Raw genomic sequence first — 19,647 nt, 5'->3', positions numbered from 1 at the left:
TGCTATGGAAAAACACACACACACAAACACACACACACACATTGCACACAGACTATACGCAGCTGTGATTGTGAATGGAATCTTTTTCTTAATAGGAACATTAAGAGACCTGCTGCTAAAGAGGTTCTGAATCGAAGCAAGTAGTTAGTATCGCATAGAGATGTCCAGGAGAGGAACGTTTACAGAAAACAGAAAGGGGAGGAAATGGAAAGGTTCCTTCAGATCGTTAAGTGCAGACGTCATGTTTCATAAAGGAACAGGTTTTTTTGGTCATTGAATATTGTTCCTTTTACATAAGATTAGATATTGTATATAAAGGATTATAAAGGTTAGATATTAGCTTTTATATTATCAGTTTAGATCATCTTTTATTAGTCCCACTGCAAAGAGGACAGTCAAAATAGAAACATCAGTAAACAAAACGGATTAAAAACTATTAAAATGTGTTGAATACAATAGAAATAACATATAAATAGAATACATACTGCACAGAATATAAACTGTGAGTGCACATTAGACACTGAAACAACAAGATGCTCTGAGACATCAAAGTAGCTGCTAATTGGCTTTCACAGTGTCAGTTTTTTGTTTTTCTACATTGGCTGTGTGCAAAAAATGCTGCTTATTATCCTCAATTGTTTCCATATGTGAAGCTTATACATAAAGAGCTATTACTTCTCTGATTTATCTTTTATTCATGATGTATTCCACCAAATGTTCACACAGTACAGTACAAGTCCTAAGAAGGGCGCAGGTAGTTTGAAGCACAAACATCTGACCTTGGCTCCACTTCCACAATATGAACATGGTTGTCTTTTGAACTGTGTGCAGGAGGAGCAGCTGTACACGTGGGCCTCTGTCGGCCTGCCGGTGTCTCCACACCTGTGGGAACTGTACGGCGGCCGGAGCACAGGCCGAGTGCCGACCATGAGATCCCCTTTGAATCAGTCGTCCACCAAGACGCCAGGAGCTCCACTCTCTCAGGTTAATATTTAATAGTATGGTTGCCCTGTCGACACTCTGTCTGTGTCTAATGCCTGGTTTGATTCAGAGCCTAATAACATCAGAAAGCAGTCTTTTTTTTGTCAGCATTTGTCTGTACGTCCTTTTTTCTATTTAAACTCTACAGACATTGAATAAAAACTTCAAAACTTCACAGGTTTCTTGCAAAGTAGATTATTTTACTACCTTGAAAAACTAAATTATGTTCTACACTGAGCCCCATGCAGATAAATGCACCTTTCTTTATCCGAAACTGTGGATATAAATTATTTGCATCATAAGACTGGCACGACTCACAAATACTTAGATTGTCACCAGACTTGATAAAGTATAAGCTAAATGTGCAGGAGAAGAGATTTAGAACTAAATTGCTGGTTGGATTATTTACAGTTTGAGAGACGAGCAGTGAAGGTGATGCTAAGAAAAGCATATTTTGAAAAACAATCCAAGATTATGAGTCATTGACAGATATCATTGTAATTTTTGTGCACATTTGATCTTCTTTTATAATCTGAAACGATGTCACTGTTCAGTTGCTCTGGATAAACTTCCATCAACTCAATTTCTCAACTGCCTTTCCCTCTTTGTCCACCAGAGGTCAGGCTCGTCTTGACAGACTTGCGGGATCGTTGCAGCGACCCTCCCTCTTTCCTCGAGTAGTTAATAAATGAGGAAAGACCAAACTGACCCAACATTCTCCTTAAGACTCAATGATGTGACCACAACTGGGGAATGTGCACCAGCAGACACAGTCTCTCCCCATGTGAGGCCCAGTGAGACTCTCTGTCTCTGGGGTCAAATCTCTCAGTATCCCCTCATCCCAGCTCTAACCAGTCTGGAGCCAGGGGTCTGATGGAGTCTAGACATCGTGGACTTTCTCGACTCCTCTTTCGCTCATAGCTCCGTCACTAAGCTCCTTCAGTTGTGGGTGTTTTTCTATTGTGTACAGAGCGTAATTTATTGAATGATAGTGTGTCCAAGATTTAGCGGCAGCTCATTTTCCGGCTGACTTTGACATTTAGAGAACAAGTTGGGGCTTGATTAGCAGCTTCTAAAGAATGTTTCATGCTGGAAAAAACCCCAATGTGGCTGCATGTTAAGTGAAAATGATTTCTCTCCTGCCCGCTGACAGACAGAACCCAGCAGGTTGAGGTCAGGTCAGTCGTCCTCAGAGGATGAGAGCTGTGTCATCCCTCAGCTGGAGAAGACCATCGAAGACCTGCGGGTGAAGATTGCTGTGTTGCAGGGCCAGCAGGTCTCCTTGGGCAGTGGGGATAACATGGCAGCTCTGAGCGCTGCCCATCACAAGGCCGCACATCAGCCAAGAGAAGGTCGATTGGGAAAGATGAGCCAGGAGGTGTCGGTCCAGACCTCGCCGCTGGAGGAGGGATTTAAGTTTGTGCCTTTCGGCGGAGGATCAGGCGGCACCTCGTCCTCCGTTTCCTCCTCCATCCCCAAATCCACGGAGAGCTTTGTTTGCACGTGTCAGCAGAGGCAACAGAGCAGCACCCAACCAGCGCCTCCACCCCCACCTCCTCCCCCACCTTTACCAGGGGGTGTCGCTCCTCCTCCTCCTCCACCCCCACCTCCACCGCCCTTACCTGGCTCTGGACCATGTCCACCGCCGCCTCCTCCTCCTCCACCACCGCCAGGGTTTGGACCTCCACCACCTCCCCCACCACCTTGCTTCGGAGGTCCTCCCCGCCCCCTCCCCTGCCTGGTATGGGCCCTCCTCCGCCACCCCGGCCTGACCATGGGCCCCCGCCTCCACCGCCACCCCCAGGCTTCGGGCCTCCACCTCCACCAGGCCACATGCCCTCCATGATGGTGCAGGAAGTCGCCCCTGCCAAGGCTCTGATCGAGCCCCCCAAGCCAATGAAGCCACTTTACTGGACACGCATACAGCTGGAAGCTAAAAAGTAAGAATATGCTGCATAAAGTGAAGATAGACACGGGTCATTTGCGCTGAGGTACACTCTGAACAGTAGAGAATTGAGAGGAAGCTTGTCCACTTAAGATAAAGATCAGCCGCATGCTGTGACGGCAATAGAGATGCTAACCTCGTGGAAAATGAAAGTGATGCAGTCCAGGCATTGTGGTCAGCAGCGAATAGACTTGAACCAGGTTTTCTTTCCTTAATAAGGCTTGGAAAGTTGTAGTTGAATAAACATCTAGAAATAGAGCGCTTGATTTACTCGCAACTGAAGAACTTGATACTGAATTCTAATTCTCTGCCTGACAGATTGGACAAGTGTATCATTTATAGAGCTTTACTCGACATATGAGGAGCCATAAAACACAGGAAGATAATCTAGAAATGTCAAAGATGTGTGTTTTGGTGAAATAACATGATTTACGTTACGAGTGGACTTTTTCCAAACAATCCACGGCAGATTGAAGGTCGCCTACGTGCACTGTAAATAATTCCCTGGTTCCTCCTCACTTCAGACAGGCGAGCTCGCTGGTGTGGGAGAAAATCGAGGAACCGACTGTGGACTTTGAAGAATTTGTGGAACTGTTCTCAAAAAGTGCTGTTAAGGAGAAGAAAAAGCCAATTTCTGATACGATCAGCAAGTCGAAGGCCAAACAGGTACAGTCTACTTTATGGCTGTGTATTTGTCTATGGTTACTGAAGTGATGGAGGTGTGTGTGTGTACTTGTACTTATACCTTTGTGAGGTATAGCTATGTGTTTAGGTTAGAGTTTGGGATAGGTATTTAGTTTTGATGGTTAAGGTTAGGGTAAGGGGCTAGGGAATGTATTATGCCGATGAGCGTCCGCATTAAGATAGAAGTACAACAGTTTGTGTGTGTTTGTGTGTTTGTGTTTGTGTCCCATCCTGGGTCCCCCAATCTGACACACTCCTCTGGACTCTCCCCCTCTTCACCCTCACTCATCCGATGCCCGTTCCTTTGCTCATTTCTCCTCCTCGCCCTCGGCCTCCGGGTTGCTTTGAGTGACAGGAGGAACTGCTACAGCCAGACAGTTATTATGTGGTGTGAGCTCTGGCTCCCACCCGACTCCCCCATGACCATCCAGTGGCACCGAGCCAATGTCTCGCGTGCGGTGAGGAAACCTCACGACGGTGATGACTGCTGAGAGGGAGAGAGAGAGAGAGAGGGGTGAGAAGGAAAAAGGGGAGGGAAGGAGAAGCCTGGGAGCCGTATTTCGTGATGTGGTTCCTCCCGTTGTGCTTTCTGTATGACTTGGTTTAATAGTCCGGCTGTTTCCCTCCCCACTGCCCTTGTATGTCACTCCATCAATCTGCAAGTGAGACATTATCTACAACCTACAAGCTGATCTAGTTCATATTTATCTGGTGAAGTCACAGTATAAATCTCTTGTTGCAATGTTGCTCCGAGGTGACGACATTGGTGATGAAATCTTGACTCAAAGATTGACTTGCATGAAATGTATCGGTTTCCGAAGATACATTTTTATTCCCAGTGATTTTCCCGTTCCCATTGTCTTTGCTTCATGTCTGAAAGGTGAGAAATATCTGATGTCCTCTGGGACCATTTTGCATTTACTTTCCCTCCAGCTTTGATACTTGATACTGAATCTGAAGGAACTGTCACACACCAGGCTGAGTGGGATTTTTATTCTGCCAGACATTATAAGTAATGGCTGAGTTGCCAATTCCAGTAAGACCCAGTACAAACACAATATCAAGAATTTGTGTTGCTATGGGATATGTGACAGACGAATATTGGCTTGTGTTTTTGTCTTTTGGGGTTTTCAGATCTACACATAGTGAATATAATGTAGTATTGAGGGATTTTGTTACTTTTGTGATATCAAGGGTTTTTAAGTAGTTTTTACTTTCACAAATCCAGTCAATAATCCCACCTCATTGTATACTTCTGTTTACTGCTTGTATTCTTCTGTCTATAGCAGATATCCAAGCAGATACGGTTGTTAACGTTGCTCTGACAAACTGAAGTTGAGTACATGTATGAAACGGGGGTGGAAAACTCACCTTGCAGCTTTGATCCAACAGAGCACAAAAGTCAACAGCAACGGGAAACAGTAGATAAGCTAAGTGAGTTTGTCCTTCACAGGAAAAATCACACTTTCATACTGGAATTCCTTTTCAAACCCACTTCAGAAATAGCCGCCATCAAGCATGTTGACACTAGCGGGAGCTGTCGGGTGATTACTTCAACACCTGAGAGACACAACCGAGGGAATTCACTGCTGCACAACTAATGTGATCTAGGCAAGGACACGGGGCCGGGAGGTGGCGAACAACCACAATGAGTATCCTCTTCTCTAATAAAACCAGCTCTCCATATACTGTGATGTTCTGATTGATAGAGCTCTAAATAAGTAAGCCACCACATCATGAGGCGTCTCGTGTTGTGGTCGTGTTGCTAAATTGCGCGAGACAGGAGACAAATTGAGGTGGGTGTGGGTTTAATTCCCCTGGTCGTGGCTGTTGCCGATGTTCTCCAGTACAACAATGGTGCTGCAGATATTGCAATCAATAACGGCAAAAACAAAAAACATACGCAGAACTGCGAGTGACCCCAATTTGGAGCCAACCTTTGACATTTCCAGCTCATGTGAATCCGCCCCGGGCCCCAAGACAATTGATCACTCTCCTGCTACATCCAGCTCTTCCCATCACCCAGTGTGTTGTGAGTTTAACTGTTTTCCTGATTGGAGGGGACAAGCCTCCTCTGCAGAGCGACCACTAGAGAGCAGCTTTGACGTCAACTGGCAGAGGCCAGTTTAAAGGCCTCCGCTGACATCACTATCAGATGTGAGGAAATGCTACCATGTGTCGGTGATGGTTGTGTTGACCATTGCAGAGAGAAGGAGAAGCGGTTTTACAGATACAGGCAAAGCGGCTCAGTGAATGTTAGGTTCGTTTGTGTGAAGTGAATTTGAAATGGAAGATGTGGGACTTTTGTTTCATTGTTTTTTGTCCAAAATAATGTTGAAGCACAGTTTACGTCTCCTCAGTTTCTATCCTGCAAGAATGATTTATTCTTATTAGAAGATTATGGATGACAGGAGGGCTACAACTGATTTTAATGATCATTATAGATTAATCTGCAGATTACTTTATTTGGTTTATCCTTCAGTTGTGATTTGTAGGACGTAAGAAAAACGTTTCCCTTGTTGCATCCTGCCAACAGGTCAACAACCCTAAAGATATCAGGAATAAGACTGAAAAGCTGGTCTTTGTGAAGTTATGAAAGTAGTTTGAGATTCATTTTTTTGTTGATCACCTCAAAACTTAACACTTAAGTAATTTTGTCACTTTATTATTATTCCAAGTGTTACTTCTAGTTTTCCCATGATGCTTTGGGGGTGAAAACAGGAAGTATCATGTTGCCATGCCACTCAAGCTAGTTAGCTGTTTGCCACAATTTAAGCCCATGTTTAGTTTATTTTCGTTTTCATGTCATCAAATTGGCAGAAGTAAACAATGCCGAACTAGTTACTAAATGTATCTTTTCGAAATAGACCCAAGGGAGTACAGACAAGTTTTACTTTGTTACTTTTATGCTTAAAACTATTTAGAAACGTGATGATTCTCGGGCAAGATCTGGAGGTTAAAGGAGCGTCTTTTGGTAAAAGGATTTCTGAGCGGATATGGACGTTTATTCGTGATACATGTAAAGGTGTTTTCTGTCCTGTGTTGTCAAGAAATGTTCATAAAATGCCAAATTGTGGCTGCATATCGTATGTATGCATTTTCAGTAATGAACTTGAATGAATGTAATAATCTCAAACACATTTAAGTGATTCTGATTATTAGTTTCAGCTAAATCCAAAGTTTAACTAAATAAACAGAGACAAATAGATTAGAGGTAATTATTACTTTTTGTGCGACGTGCGTTTCAAATCTCTTTTCGAAACTTTTGAGAGAAAACATTATACCTCAGGGATTTTGTTTGTGACTCAGTGCCGAATGGATTTAATGAAAGTCTCTATTGGCCGAACCCTGAAATGATAAATGGATCAAAAGATGAAGATAGGATATATTTAAAAGAATTTCTTTAAACCCAAAACTCCAGACACATGGCTCTCATGAGACCAAAAAACCCCGCTGTATCAGATTAAAATTTCAGGCTTGTTTAGGATAATGTTGAAGATGTTCGTCAAGAAAAATAATTTCAGTGACTGTGGCGGCTCATCCAGCTGCGTTTCATTATAAAATAATAAAATAGGAAAGTGATCCTCTGTAATATCAGGGAGCTCCGCAAGGGACTAAACTACTGAACTCTTTAATGCAATTTAAACCTGTTTGTACATTTGAGTCTCAGGTCAGATAAAACAGGACTAATATCTTATTCTTCTGAACGCCCGTTATGAGGCCGATGTGCACTCGCTATCACGGACTCGCTGTGGAAGCCACTCGGCATCGTATCTCAGACGGCCTGTCCCCTGAAGCTGTGGTTGAGCCAGGAAAACAAAGACAGTCGGGGCCTGGTGATATAACTTCCTGTGTGTTTGAGAAGTCTGTGGTCTGTGTGATCTGGTTTAGATGGAAGCGTTCTGTCTGGATCGCAGTAGGCTCTGGGTTTCAGGGCCTGTCCCTTCACCACTCGGCTTCACCCAGTGCTTACTTAAACTCGCTATGCTTCATAATCGCCCCCACCCCTTGGATCCAGCTTCTCATGCATCGTAACAACTGGCTTGATATTCAACTCCTGGCTCCTTGACAAGTGGAAGCTATTATTATTCAGCTAAGTCGAATATTTACATCGACGCTTTCGGAACTGTTTTGATTTTGGAAAAAGAGACGTTTTGATTACAAACTATTATTATTCGATATAATGTAAACAAAAGCCTGCAGATTCTCTGTGTGTTTAAACAGTCGATCCGTGTCATCACGCTCTACTTAGCAAATAAGCCTCCTGTTGTGCAAATGATCTGGAAGTTTTTAATCTCCAGACTGCAAGATGATGGATGTGGAGAATTTGGAGAAAATGGAAAAAAATATTAATCACTGTAATTATTCGAGGGGAGAATTATCATTTTCCAAATGTTAGTGTGTGAATAGACTTAAGTTTTCCTCCCACAGAAAGAAGCAGACAGAGGGGAGTGATGATGATGTCTCTGGTTTCCGGTCCAGTCATTACATCTGTGTGTGTGTGTGTGTGTGTGTGTGTCTGTGTGTCTGTCTGTCTGTCTGTCTGTCTGTCTGTCTGAGGCTACATTTGGGCACAAGTTTTAGACCAAAGCAGGTCAAAAAGATGATTTGTGAGTCTAGAAAATAATGTGTGTGTGTGCGTGTGTCTGTAATGGTATGTGTAGTAGTAATATCCCTGTTCTCTCATCGTCTTGTAGGTGGTGAAGCTTTTGAGCAACAAGCGTTCGCAGGCTGTGGGAATTCTGATGTCCAGCATTCATCTGGATATGAAGGACATCCATAATGGTAAGTGTTACGTGGTCATGTATGCGAAGTGGTACTTTGTGTAGTTGTTGGACAATAGTGTTCTGACATTCTATGTACCTTTGTTTCATATCCTAGTAGTATGCTAGAAGTGACAATGCCCCTCTGTCTTTAATCCAAGCTGTAATATCACAGTTCGTAAATGTGAATAAACTGGAAGGACATTTTGTACAGATATTCATGGTTCCCAGAGGATGAATTCTAACTCTTGCATCGTCATGATGTTGACAGTTGTGGTTTCGAGTGAAATGTCGTAATTACTATGGGATGGATTCCCAGGAAATGTTGTGCAGACTGTTGTGTTCCGATCAGGATGAATCATAATAACTTTATTTGTCCACGAACTACAACCACCATCCGGCAAATCCCCATCAGCCTCAGCTGTATTGAGCCATAGTTAGCAAATATTAGCATGCTAACATAGCATAACTAAGACAGTGACTTGGTAAACATTATAGCTAAACACCAGCATGTCAGAATTTTTTATGTGAGCATGCTGATGCAATTATCATTTTATGACAACAAAGATTTTCTAAAATCGTCTACAGAAAATGTGGACCTTAGGGGTGAGAAGTTTTGTTTGTTCTTCGAGTGCTGCTCTGCTGTTGGGTTGGTAACGTACATCTTGTTCCAGTCTGCTGAGAGGAGAAGATTGACTCCTGGCTGAGGTCATTGCCAAATCTCCAACCTTCCTCTAGTAACTTTATCACATGTCACAATGTTGCAAGACGTCTGAAATGTTTTTCCTTTGTTTCTCCGGTCTCATTTTGCATAATCTCTCCCCATCGAACATCCCCATCGTGCTCCTCAGTGGCTCCCTCAGTCTTCCTCTGACGACTTGTCACCATCTTGTCTAAACGTCTTAGTTAACGTTGATGTCATTCAGGAGATGTTGATGGGAACAGACTCTCTTCCTGTTTTAGTTTCTCTCTGATTGCTCGCCAGTCTTCGCTCATCCATGTGTCTAAACACTCTTCCCCTTTTCTCTTCCATCGTATTCAACACTTCCGCAGCCGGAGACTTCATTACAGCTTCAAATCTTTCGTCTCCATGTTTTTGGCAGCTGCAGCGAAACGAATGTGTACCACCGAAGCTGTGGATGTACATATTGTCTACTTGTTATAAAGCATTACTGTGTAGGGCTGTTGCGTCTGCAGTATCTCCAGAGCATCTCGCTGACTGAATTTTAGTTTTCAGTCTGTGCCGCATCCATCTCAGGTCAGAGTGGGAGGGCAAGCGAGGGCCACTCTCATCAGCACTTTCATTCATCTCCTATGTTAGGACAGCTTTTGCCATAGTGCATAATTAGCCCTGATTGGAAACTTCAGTATATCATGGAGAGTAAGATCAGAGTGAAGATATCACAGTTCGCTCAGTATCATGTGCTTGTGTCTCCTCAAAACGGTGGGATTCTAACTGCCATGCACAAAGTAACCCTAGAAAGAGTTTTTTTTACTTTGTCTCGCTTTTTAATTGAAAGATTATTAGGCATGAACAATTATAGCCTTAAAATATGAATCGTTTCCCATTTTAAAAAAAAAAAACTAATCCCAAGAAACTTTATATTTGCAAATACGTTTGTTTTCCCATTCCTGAAATGATCTCATGTTCCCTCGTGCCATCAAAGGTTTAAGATGATTGAAGAATGTTCTTATGATTCATTTCGTTTAAACCTTTTAATTGTCCCTTCATGTGAAGTGAATCATTGTTTTGTTTCCCCTTGATTCTGTGATGAAGGCAATGACGAGCGAAGCCCTCGTCACCCGGATATCTCTTCCTAGAAGAAAAACAACTTCTGAATCATGGATTTAGATTGTGTGTTTTATGACAGCCCAGTTGCTCAGTGAGGAGTCAACACATTAGTCTTTTTTCCTCACAGCTGTTGTTGTTTGTTCTCAGACTTGGCCCGACACTCTGCGTGTTTCACAGGACACTTCCGTGTGGCGTCTGCTTCCTGCGAGGCTTTGGAGCGCCCGTCACAGTATTAGATGGTGGTTGCTGGCGCCACGCTGGGGTTTAATGTGGCAGTCGAGGTAGACCCGGGCAGATGGGTCGGGCTTTGTGGTCGCAAGAGGTCCGTGTCAGAGCGATGATACGGCTTTTCACCCATGTCTTTTTAAAAACCCGTCACCAGGCAAACCAGCCAGCCCAGACTCTGGTTCACATAGTAATGAAAACCAAATGCTTACGAGTGCGAGAAACAGAAAAAAAGGGAGAGTCGGGGAGAAGGAAGTTATTTTTGTGGTGGCTTTGGAAGAGTGTGAAGAGTTTAAAAGAATGACAGCAAACAACCAGGGAAGAGGGAGTGGATTTGCCCTTGTGGCATAGAAGTGATGAGATTAAAATGGTTTCAGGATTAAATAAAGAGAGAGAAGAGAATATCAAAGGTAAAAACATGACACAGAACTGACAGGATCAGTACTCTCTCGTTTTCTCTTGATCTTTTTTCATTTTTCTCTCTTAAGTTCATATTAGTGGAAAGCTTAGAAGAAGTCCTGTCATATCCAATGTCCAGACACAAGACGTGACGCAGAGTGAACATTACGCACGGAGTCCGTTTCTCCCGGCTCCTTTATCCCGTCTGACATGAGTTTTCCCCCTGTACCTCAACACCAAATCAGCAGATCAAAACAATGTGAGTAATTTGGACACCCACAGCACGCGGTGAAATACATATATAGGTGTCGAGTGCTTCGCTGGGTGACTGTGCGGAGAGCAACACCTCAGCCTCAACACCGCAGACCCCCGGGCTCTGTTTGTCTTTAAACATTTACTTTCAAAGGATTAATGCTCACGGGCGCCAGGTCCTCGTGCCGAGACAAAAAGGCGACACCAGGAATTCAAACACTGGAGTTCAAACACAGATCTTTGTACCTTTGACAGATTTCTAAGACCTTCGTATTTATGTTTTAGTTTGTGGCCCCTTGCATGCTATCGTGATGAGGGCTGATAACTATGTAACTCGCAGCATACGGCGCATGACGCTTTCTTTTGGCCTTACAGGGAGAGTTTTGCCCTTGTATCATGCCCCCCTCCTTCCTCCTTTTCAACTCCAGTAAAATAAAATCAGATTTGAAAATGTGTTTCTGTGACTGTTTATGGTGAAATAGCAACAATCTAGAGGTTCTGGAGGCGACGGCCTGTTTGCTCTGGTTTGATTTCTGACTTGTTAACGGCGTTTCCTCGAAGGAAGCCGAGAAATGTCACGACATGTTTTAGTGTTAACGTTTAACATGAACCATGTCGTCCTCTCCTTCCGCAGCCGTCCTAAATATGGACAACACGGTCGTGGATCTGGAGACACTGCAAGCCCTGTATGAAAATGTGAGTACAACAACGCGCTGTGGTGCTACTTGGAATTAGACATGTCTTTATGGTTTCAACAGTAATAAACATTTTTCAAATCTTGCAAATTCTTTGACTTTGAAGGGGGGGGGGGGGACGATGAAGTCTCATGTGGACAGTGGTTTCAGTAAAACCAGCAGACCAGTGAAAAGAAAATTCATTTCTGCACTTTCCTGCCAATGCTGAATCATACGAATACAAAGTGTTGAGCAACAAGCCCAGTGCAATTATTATACAAAGTAACAGCACTGACAGTTCAGGCTGATCCCGACTGCAGCGTTCAGGCTGGGAAAAAACTTTTTCTCCCCCCTTTCCCTCTGTGGTTTTGCAGTGAAAGTGTTATTTTGGAGCAGTTTTTCTTGTGAGAAATCGCCTGATTTATGGTTACACATTTCATGCCATATATACGAAGGCAACGAGGACGATCATTTTATTAGAGGAGGAAACCTGAGAAGTCTCAACAAGCTGTGATGTCAACAAAATGGCAAAAAAGAAAAAATCACTCATCGGCTGTTAGTGTTGTTTTATTTGGCACTTGACTGAGGGTGAACCGCAAAACATCAACTGCCATCCATCAAAGGATATACTCAAGATCAGCCTGAACGTTTGTGTACAGTGTAGGTGGGAAAATATCCTCTTTTAAATGCAATTCCAGTGTCTGTAATGTCAGCTCACTGTCAGGGAACATATTTCTCTATGTGGAGCTCTTATTCCAGGCTGCACTTGAAGGAGTGAAGTCAAGGAAGTGTGCATTAGATACCAAAACAAACAGGCGAGTCCCGAGCTGTACTGGTATGTGCGCTGTTTGGCAGCAGAGTCGCTCCTATACACGTCTGTCTGCTGGACTGAAAAGAGACCAATATTTTTACATAGTAAATATGTTTACAGTTATGTTTTCATTTCTGTCTGTTTGTCTATTGGTTGGTTTGTTTGTGAACAAATTAACACAAAATTAAATAAATGGATTTCCAGTGAACTTGGTCACTTTCTTTAATATTGCTAAATTAAGTGTTTTTCCCTTTTTTTTTTTTCTCAGAGAATAATTAATGGATCTTGAAGGAAAGTAAAAGAAAAGTTGTACAAACAAATCTGTACCTAGTGAAATTCAAATGGGGTCTTATAAGGGAAGTGATGGCTTGGTGTATGCTCCACTGATTGCCATTATACTTTATTGTATATTTCAAATTGCACTTATGGCATGGGTTATTGTTTGTTGTGAAAACTGGTGAAGTCTACATGTGTGTTGCCGTGTGGGGGATATTGACTTGTGTTGTTGTCTTTTGTTATTTTCGTGATGAGTCACCAAAGTTTACAGACTCATAGTGAGTATAATTTCTGAGTGAGATATTTTATTAATTTTGTGGCACCAAAGTTTTTCCTTTTACAAATCCACACAATAATCCCACCTCATCCTATAGTTCTCTTCTCTCCGACTCAAAATCCAGCTTTAGCGAATTTAAATGTGGTTTCACAAGAGGACTGTTGGGCCTTGGCGGAGGTACGAGCTCCACTGAGTGCCAGGGTAGTTTTTTATACTGGATCTGATTGACTCCATTTTTCTAATGCCCCCGCACAAAGGAAGCGGTAGTTGGAAACCCACCAGTGTTTGTGTCATACGGCTTCTCTTGAAAAAGACTTCACTGAGCTCTGCCAAGTGAAATGACCACATTGTATCATATAATATTAGCATAAATAGAATTACGGAGCTGTCATCTGTTTTCCAACAAGTCTCCATTTTGGCTACGAAGGCTTTATAGTAAATACGTATTCATCAACCTTCACTGATAGAAAGTCTGCCCCGCCCAGTGGAAGCGGTTCAGGTCCCGGGTCAGTAAATAATGGAACATGAAAACGGGCATGTTTTCCACATTTCAACAGTGATACAGTTTTTAGATGCTGTGAAATTCCTGTGAATTGCTTTTTGGCACAACTACACAGGAGAGGCCTGGACCTTTGGCTGCCAGAGGCATATTAATAATGTTGATCATGGGAATGAGACTGAGGCTTGAGACAAGCCGTAGTTATGAACCAATGTGTCATAACTGAGGATCAAAAGTCTTCTAACCTCTCTGCTCACCCCGAGACTTCAAGCGCTCTCCCTCTCGCTCTCGTTCCGTCTCCCCCTTATGGCCCGAGGCTGTGTTATTGGGTTGAGGAGCCAAATTGTTTCTCTTTTGTATTGCGAGACTCCATCCTGTCTGTGGGTCTCCAGCCCCCTAAACCACAGCTGGCAGCACAGTCAGCCTGTTTTGAGGAATGCGAGGGGCTTCTAATGGTTACACCCTCGCTCCCTGCGCTCGGAGCTCGATCACACGCTGCTCTCACTCTCTCTTTTTCTCCTCACACACACACACACACACCAACGTGCTCACAAACAAACATGTTGGCCCACACCAATGTGCACATACTGTACTGTAGGACAAACACACAGAAGCAGGGAAGGAGTTGCTCGGCCTCAGAGCTGTGGATTACAGCCACTCCTCTTTGAACAATAAGCCAATACCATTAAAGGGGTCACAGTGATAGTGGGACGCCGCTCCCTCCCCTCTAATGTCACCAGTCGTAATCTGGGTCCAGACTGGTTGTCTGAAGTTGGCTCCTTTCAGCTGACGGTAGCGAAATGTCATGGAGGTCAGTAGAGTTATAGTCCCTCCGACGAGCTTTAACACTACAAATCGTGTCCTCATGCTTTTTTACACCCTTGTGAAGTCTAAATATATTTATTACATGATACAGTCATATGGGCCTTTTCTCATAAATGGCCTTTCATTGAAAATTGAGTGACATAAATCGTGATCAAGCCCTAGCTGGCTCAGTTGGGCCCTGCTCTAGAAACACGGCTAATGAATACCACTTGGCTACCGCTCGAGTGCTGGCATCAGGAATATCATCCTCCTTTCCTTTGCATTCGATATTCCACATGGGCCTGTATTTCTCATGCTAACAGCCGCTGCAACATGCCCTAGCAATTCAAAGATCACACGCTAATGCCTACTTGTCCCCAATTACACCAAACACTGCTGGGCTCCACCGCTGCCCTTTGAAATGGATCTGCTTTGTGTTAAATATATTTACACTTGAAAAACATCTCGAGAGGAGGCGAAGGAGAGCTTGCCTTCCTCGGCAGAAGGCGGCAGTGTGTAGAATACTAATCGGGCCCTCGGTTGCGTTTGATGCCCGTGTTTGATGTTTTCCGAGGATCCATGCCGATGCTGAAGCCCCAGAGAGGGCGACGGAGAGGAACAGGAGGAAGGACCAGACTGCTCAGGCTCAGGGGGTCGACGGGGTCTGGGGGGACTGAGAAAGAGTTTACATTCTCCTCCTGGGGATGGTTTTATTGTTTTGCCCGTGTGCGTCAGACCCATTAACATCTATTGTCTTTGCCTCTTGTGAAACGAAGGGGCATTTCTGGCCTGTGTTTTTTTAAACCACCTTGTATAAAACTGTGGTCCAGCGTCTGACAGCAGCATAATGGTCAGGAATGTACTCTGGCTGAAAGCAACTCTTCATCAGTTATGAAATTTATACTGTATAGACTGGCATACGGTACGAGTTTGAGCACAGAGTGGCCCAATTTGAGAATACTTTTACCCTTCAGCGCAAGTTGGTCAAGGTCCATTTGGTCAGTGGTGTGGTGCTGTCAATCATCTCATACGATCCTCATTAGGAAAAAACTATGCTGCCAATATTGTTGCAATATTATTTGTTGGCGTGTGCGGAGAGTTGTGAAACGGTATCTCAAGCTGTGTGTGTGCGTAATCAGATTTGTTAATGTGTACAAGAATCCACTGTGTGCTGGGATTAGCTAATGTGTATTCAGAATGTGTGTGTGCGTACTCAGATTTGCAAACGTGTAAAAGTGTGTAATGAGGTTTGTGAATATTGAGAATGGTACATGTGCAAATGCATCAATATTAGTGGCTGAAACGTTTTTAGTTTCTTTGCAAGTCATCAGTTACAACTCAGACCTTCCTCGCAGTTTGCTATTGGTTTTTAACATGAGATCTGCAGATACGTGTTTTGGGGAATTTGTCCATATCCACGATGTGTACCTGGTGGTATTAAGCACTTAACTATTTATGGTACATTTCCTACCTAAATAAATCTGCCCTTTTTAATTTGACAGAGAGCTCAAGACGATGAGATGGATAGCATTAAGAAGCACATTAAATCATCCAAAGACAAGGAGGATGCCAAGCCGCTGGACAAGCCTGAACAGTGAGAGCCAAACCTCCCTGCTCATCCAAATTCATTAAATGAAGAGCTGTGTCATCGAACAGATATGTTATCGTGACCCATCATGTCCCTTCGTCAGGTTCCTGTTCCAGTTATCCAAGATCCCCAACTTCTCTGAGCGGGTGTTCTGCATCCTGTTTCAATCAACTTTCCACGAGTGTGTCACCTCCGTCCTCCGCAAAATAGAAATCCTTCAGAGAGTGTGCAAGGTGAGCAACTTGCCTGTCTCATTTCCTGTTTATTTTCTAAATTTAACTTCACATCTTTGTCTCATTTGTGTGTGTGTGTGTGTGTTTGTTTGTGTGCACCAGATTCTCCAGAGTAGTCAGATTGTTCTGCAGGTGCTCGGCCTGGTGCTGGCTTTTGGCAACTTCATGAACGGGGGTAATCGGTCCAGAGGGCAGGCCGACGGCTTCTCCTTGGACATTCTGCCAAAACTGAAGGACGTCAAGAGCAGTGTGAGTGTTACAGTGAGAGTCTGTGTCGCGCTACAAGAGCAGACTCTCAAGCTGCGTCTCAATTCAGGGGCCGCAATCCTTTCGGAGGCTGCATTTGGAGAGATCACAGCTGAGCGACTAGACTGTCCCATTCCCGAAGTCCAACAAATGCGTCCGAGTAACGTCTGGGCTGTAACGGGTGGATCCATCGTGGCGCTTTGGTGACAAACGTTTTTTCAAAGAGGTAATGGGGCCGGCAAGCGACGAGAAGTAACGGTACACATGTTTAAAATAACCGAGGGGCATTAAAACCTTCTCATCGTGTCCAGCTTCAGCTCTGTTGCTAGGCGACAGCAGTAAGGGCGGGACAAGCTGGTGACGCTGATCGAGGAAATCCTCTGTGGACCAGACCGTCTCGTTTCAGCTCAGCCTTTTGCGGCCCACGAAGACCACCGGCCCCCCCTGAATTGGGACGCAGCTTCAATGAAATGTTATTCAAGCAAACCGAAAATACATGTTTGAATCTGTGCAAAATGAGGAAAGGAGACAAGCCCCCGTGATTTATCTGCAACCGCAATGTTATTCTGAAATAAAAAATTATACTTGAAAATATGTGATAAACACAGATTCCAGGAGCAGAACGAGACCGAACCCCCCCCCGCTGCCAAACATGTAGAACGTAGCTGTGCAGATTTAGAGGCCATTCTGTTTACTGTTCTTATTTAATATCACAAGCGGCTCAGCGTACCCCTGGCACTGCCATATAAGGACACAGTGGTTAGAGTTTTTGTGGTGGTGGACTGAGTAAGGTATCCATAAAGAACATCAAACTTTCCACCAGCTCTGAGTTATGACAGCCAGCCCAGCACAGTTGTGTTTTGTTGCATTGCTGCTCCAACGTCGTGATTTATCCCCAACTTCTAAGGCCGCTGTCCTTATTCTTGTTTGCCCCGCGCAAATTAAATCATCCTGCTCCGAAATGATTAAATTAATAAATAAAGAGGTTTTAGTTTATTTATTTGGATCGTTTTCTTTCTTTCAGGATAACTCCCAGAGTCTTTTGTCTTACATCGTTGCTTACTATCTAAGGCACTTTGATGAGGTATGTTTTGGTTCCTGTTTATTTGAATCACTTTTCTGTTTTAGACTAATTTGCTTAGAAATCCTTCCAGAGCTCTCTTTTCATCTCCCCTCTTGCCAGAGGATACCATGGCTTATCCTTTATCAAATTATTTATTTTCCCTTTCCTCATTTACGGCAGGAACAAATCTCTCTCCCTCTCTGGCTCTCTTCTGATCCGCTTTCTGTCTTTCACTCTTCATCTCCCGCTCTCCCGCTCCGCTTTGGTCTGGCTTCATTCAAACCTGCAGCCTGTTCATTGGCACAGCATCCAAAGGAGCGCTAGTGTAAATAATTAGGTTCTCCAGATGAGATGAACTCAGTAGAGTGCTGCCTGCCAAAAACAACCTGCATGACATGAATATAGCTCTCATAATATCCTTGTAGTAACTCTGATGGAGAGAATTGCTGTGGACTTTCTGCACGGAGCTTAATGCTCATTTCTGCTGTACTTTCAGTCGTGTCTTCTCTGGGATGTTTGGGCTGCTAATGCATGCATGTAGGTCTCTGAGGACCTTTATTTGAATGTGGCCTGGTGTGTACAGTATATACTAGAGAGGCCTGCTCTCATTTGAGGAAGATTGACTTTGATATTGGTGTGTGTATGTGATTTTTTGTTTTTGTTTGTTGTTGCTTTTACCAGGATGCAGGCAGGGAGACGTCTGTCTACCCTCTGCCTGAGCCCCACGACCTCTTTCAGGCCTCCCAGATGAAGTTCGAGGACTTTCAGAAAGATTTGCGCAAGATGAGGAAAGATCTCAACGGTATGGTCGCCGATTTCCATTCTACGATGTAACTTCTGTTTGAGCACATTCAAAACCTTGATCACGCCATATAGCATAATGTTTAAAATCCCATACATAAAAAAAACAACAACCAGTAGACGTTAGCAGATGTTAGGGACATAATTTCAGTTGCGCGCTGAAGCTTTATTAAGTGTTTTGGCCTTGAAATCAACGATACAGGCCGAACTTGAGGGTACGCTGAGGCTACAGGTAAATCTGACTGGCTACTGGCTCGTAAGGCAGAACTATGAAAGCCATGTGCTCCGTAGATTAGACATCATTACCTCTGTGCAGTCTGATGCCATAGATTATGTATTAATCTATGTGCATATCTCCTGGTACAATGGAAAATAATTTCCCAACCCTTACCAGCTATGGTTACGTGTGGATCCTGGAGGCGGGTCAACACAGAGATAGCATCTGTTTGTCGTACAGACGAGCTAACCAGAAGCAGATGGGACTTGTCAGATGTAGACTCCTGTTGAACCTGGCGTTCCTTTACTGTCCTCATGAAACAGAGATCAAACTATACAGGGGCAACGTCTGGGAACTTCCACTACCTGTGTGCACTGTCAAAGGTTCATCAGCCTGGAAGACTCTGTCCTGCAGCTCTGAATCACCTCGCTGACCCTGCGAGCCACAAACCTCCAACACACAACAATGAGAATTTCAGAATATTCTGTGCACGTCATAGGTCGTCATTTCGCCCAGAGGGGTCCACAATGTGATTCACAGACGAGCTGACTAATAGCTGACTAAGTCGGAGCTGAATGGTTTAATATTTCACTCTATAATAACTCTTTCATTTTTTTCAGCCATTCATTATTCAACCAGTTCCTGAACCAATACATGTGGTTAATCTATTACAAAACTTTTCATTTTCTACCGACCAACAGAAATGTCATGAACTGTGATTATTATTCAGTAAAACTTTTATCATCACCGCTAATCAACTTTGAGGAAAAAGGAAATAAACCAACAGAAATGATTTGAGTGGGTTTCACAAGCCAAGAAGTTTGGAGACTGAATTTTCCGTTCAGCTCTGATTACATTTATTTAATCTCTCAGTGAAATCGAAACACAATAAAATGAGACCCACGATGACAGTATGACCTCATGCAGAGACCTGATATGTTACATTTCGATATATTCAACATGCAGTTGGCACATAGATTATCTTAAAATGTTGTGTGCGAGAACGAATGTGCCCTGTTGCTGCATGTCAGGACCTCGGGAAGTGTGGCAATTGGATTATGCTTGACAAGCTAAACTGAGCTGTTGAGTGAAAGAGAGTCCTAATGAATGAGGCAGT

The 19,647-nt window shown here is 43.6% G+C and overlaps 1 protein-coding gene across 1 annotated transcript in view; it reads left to right on the top strand.

The window, feature by feature from the left end:
• The window catches only part of fmn2a (formin 2a), a 36,803-nt gene that overhangs the window by 7,792 nt on the left and 9,364 nt on the right, over positions 1 to 19,647 (top strand). The window contains 11 exon segments of the mRNA XM_035173190.2: positions 832 to 984; positions 2,135 to 2,699; positions 2,702 to 2,921; positions 3,451 to 3,592; positions 8,308 to 8,395; positions 11,676 to 11,737; positions 15,885 to 15,976; positions 16,074 to 16,203; positions 16,306 to 16,452; positions 17,474 to 17,533; positions 18,194 to 18,314. Of these exon segments, the coding sequence (XP_035029081.2) occupies positions 832 to 984; positions 2,135 to 2,699; positions 2,702 to 2,921; positions 3,451 to 3,592; positions 8,308 to 8,395; positions 11,676 to 11,737; positions 15,885 to 15,976; positions 16,074 to 16,203; positions 16,306 to 16,452; positions 17,474 to 17,533; positions 18,194 to 18,314 (1,780 nt within the window).

The sequence above is a fragment of the Hippoglossus stenolepis genome, chromosome 12, assembly GCF_022539355.2.
Source record: "Hippoglossus stenolepis isolate QCI-W04-F060 chromosome 12, HSTE1.2, whole genome shotgun sequence".
Classification (NCBI taxonomy): Eukaryota; Metazoa; Chordata; class Actinopteri; order Pleuronectiformes; family Pleuronectidae; genus Hippoglossus; species Hippoglossus stenolepis.
The sequence above is the reverse complement of the archived record's forward strand: the minus strand, read 5'-3'. Positions and strand labels throughout refer to the sequence as shown.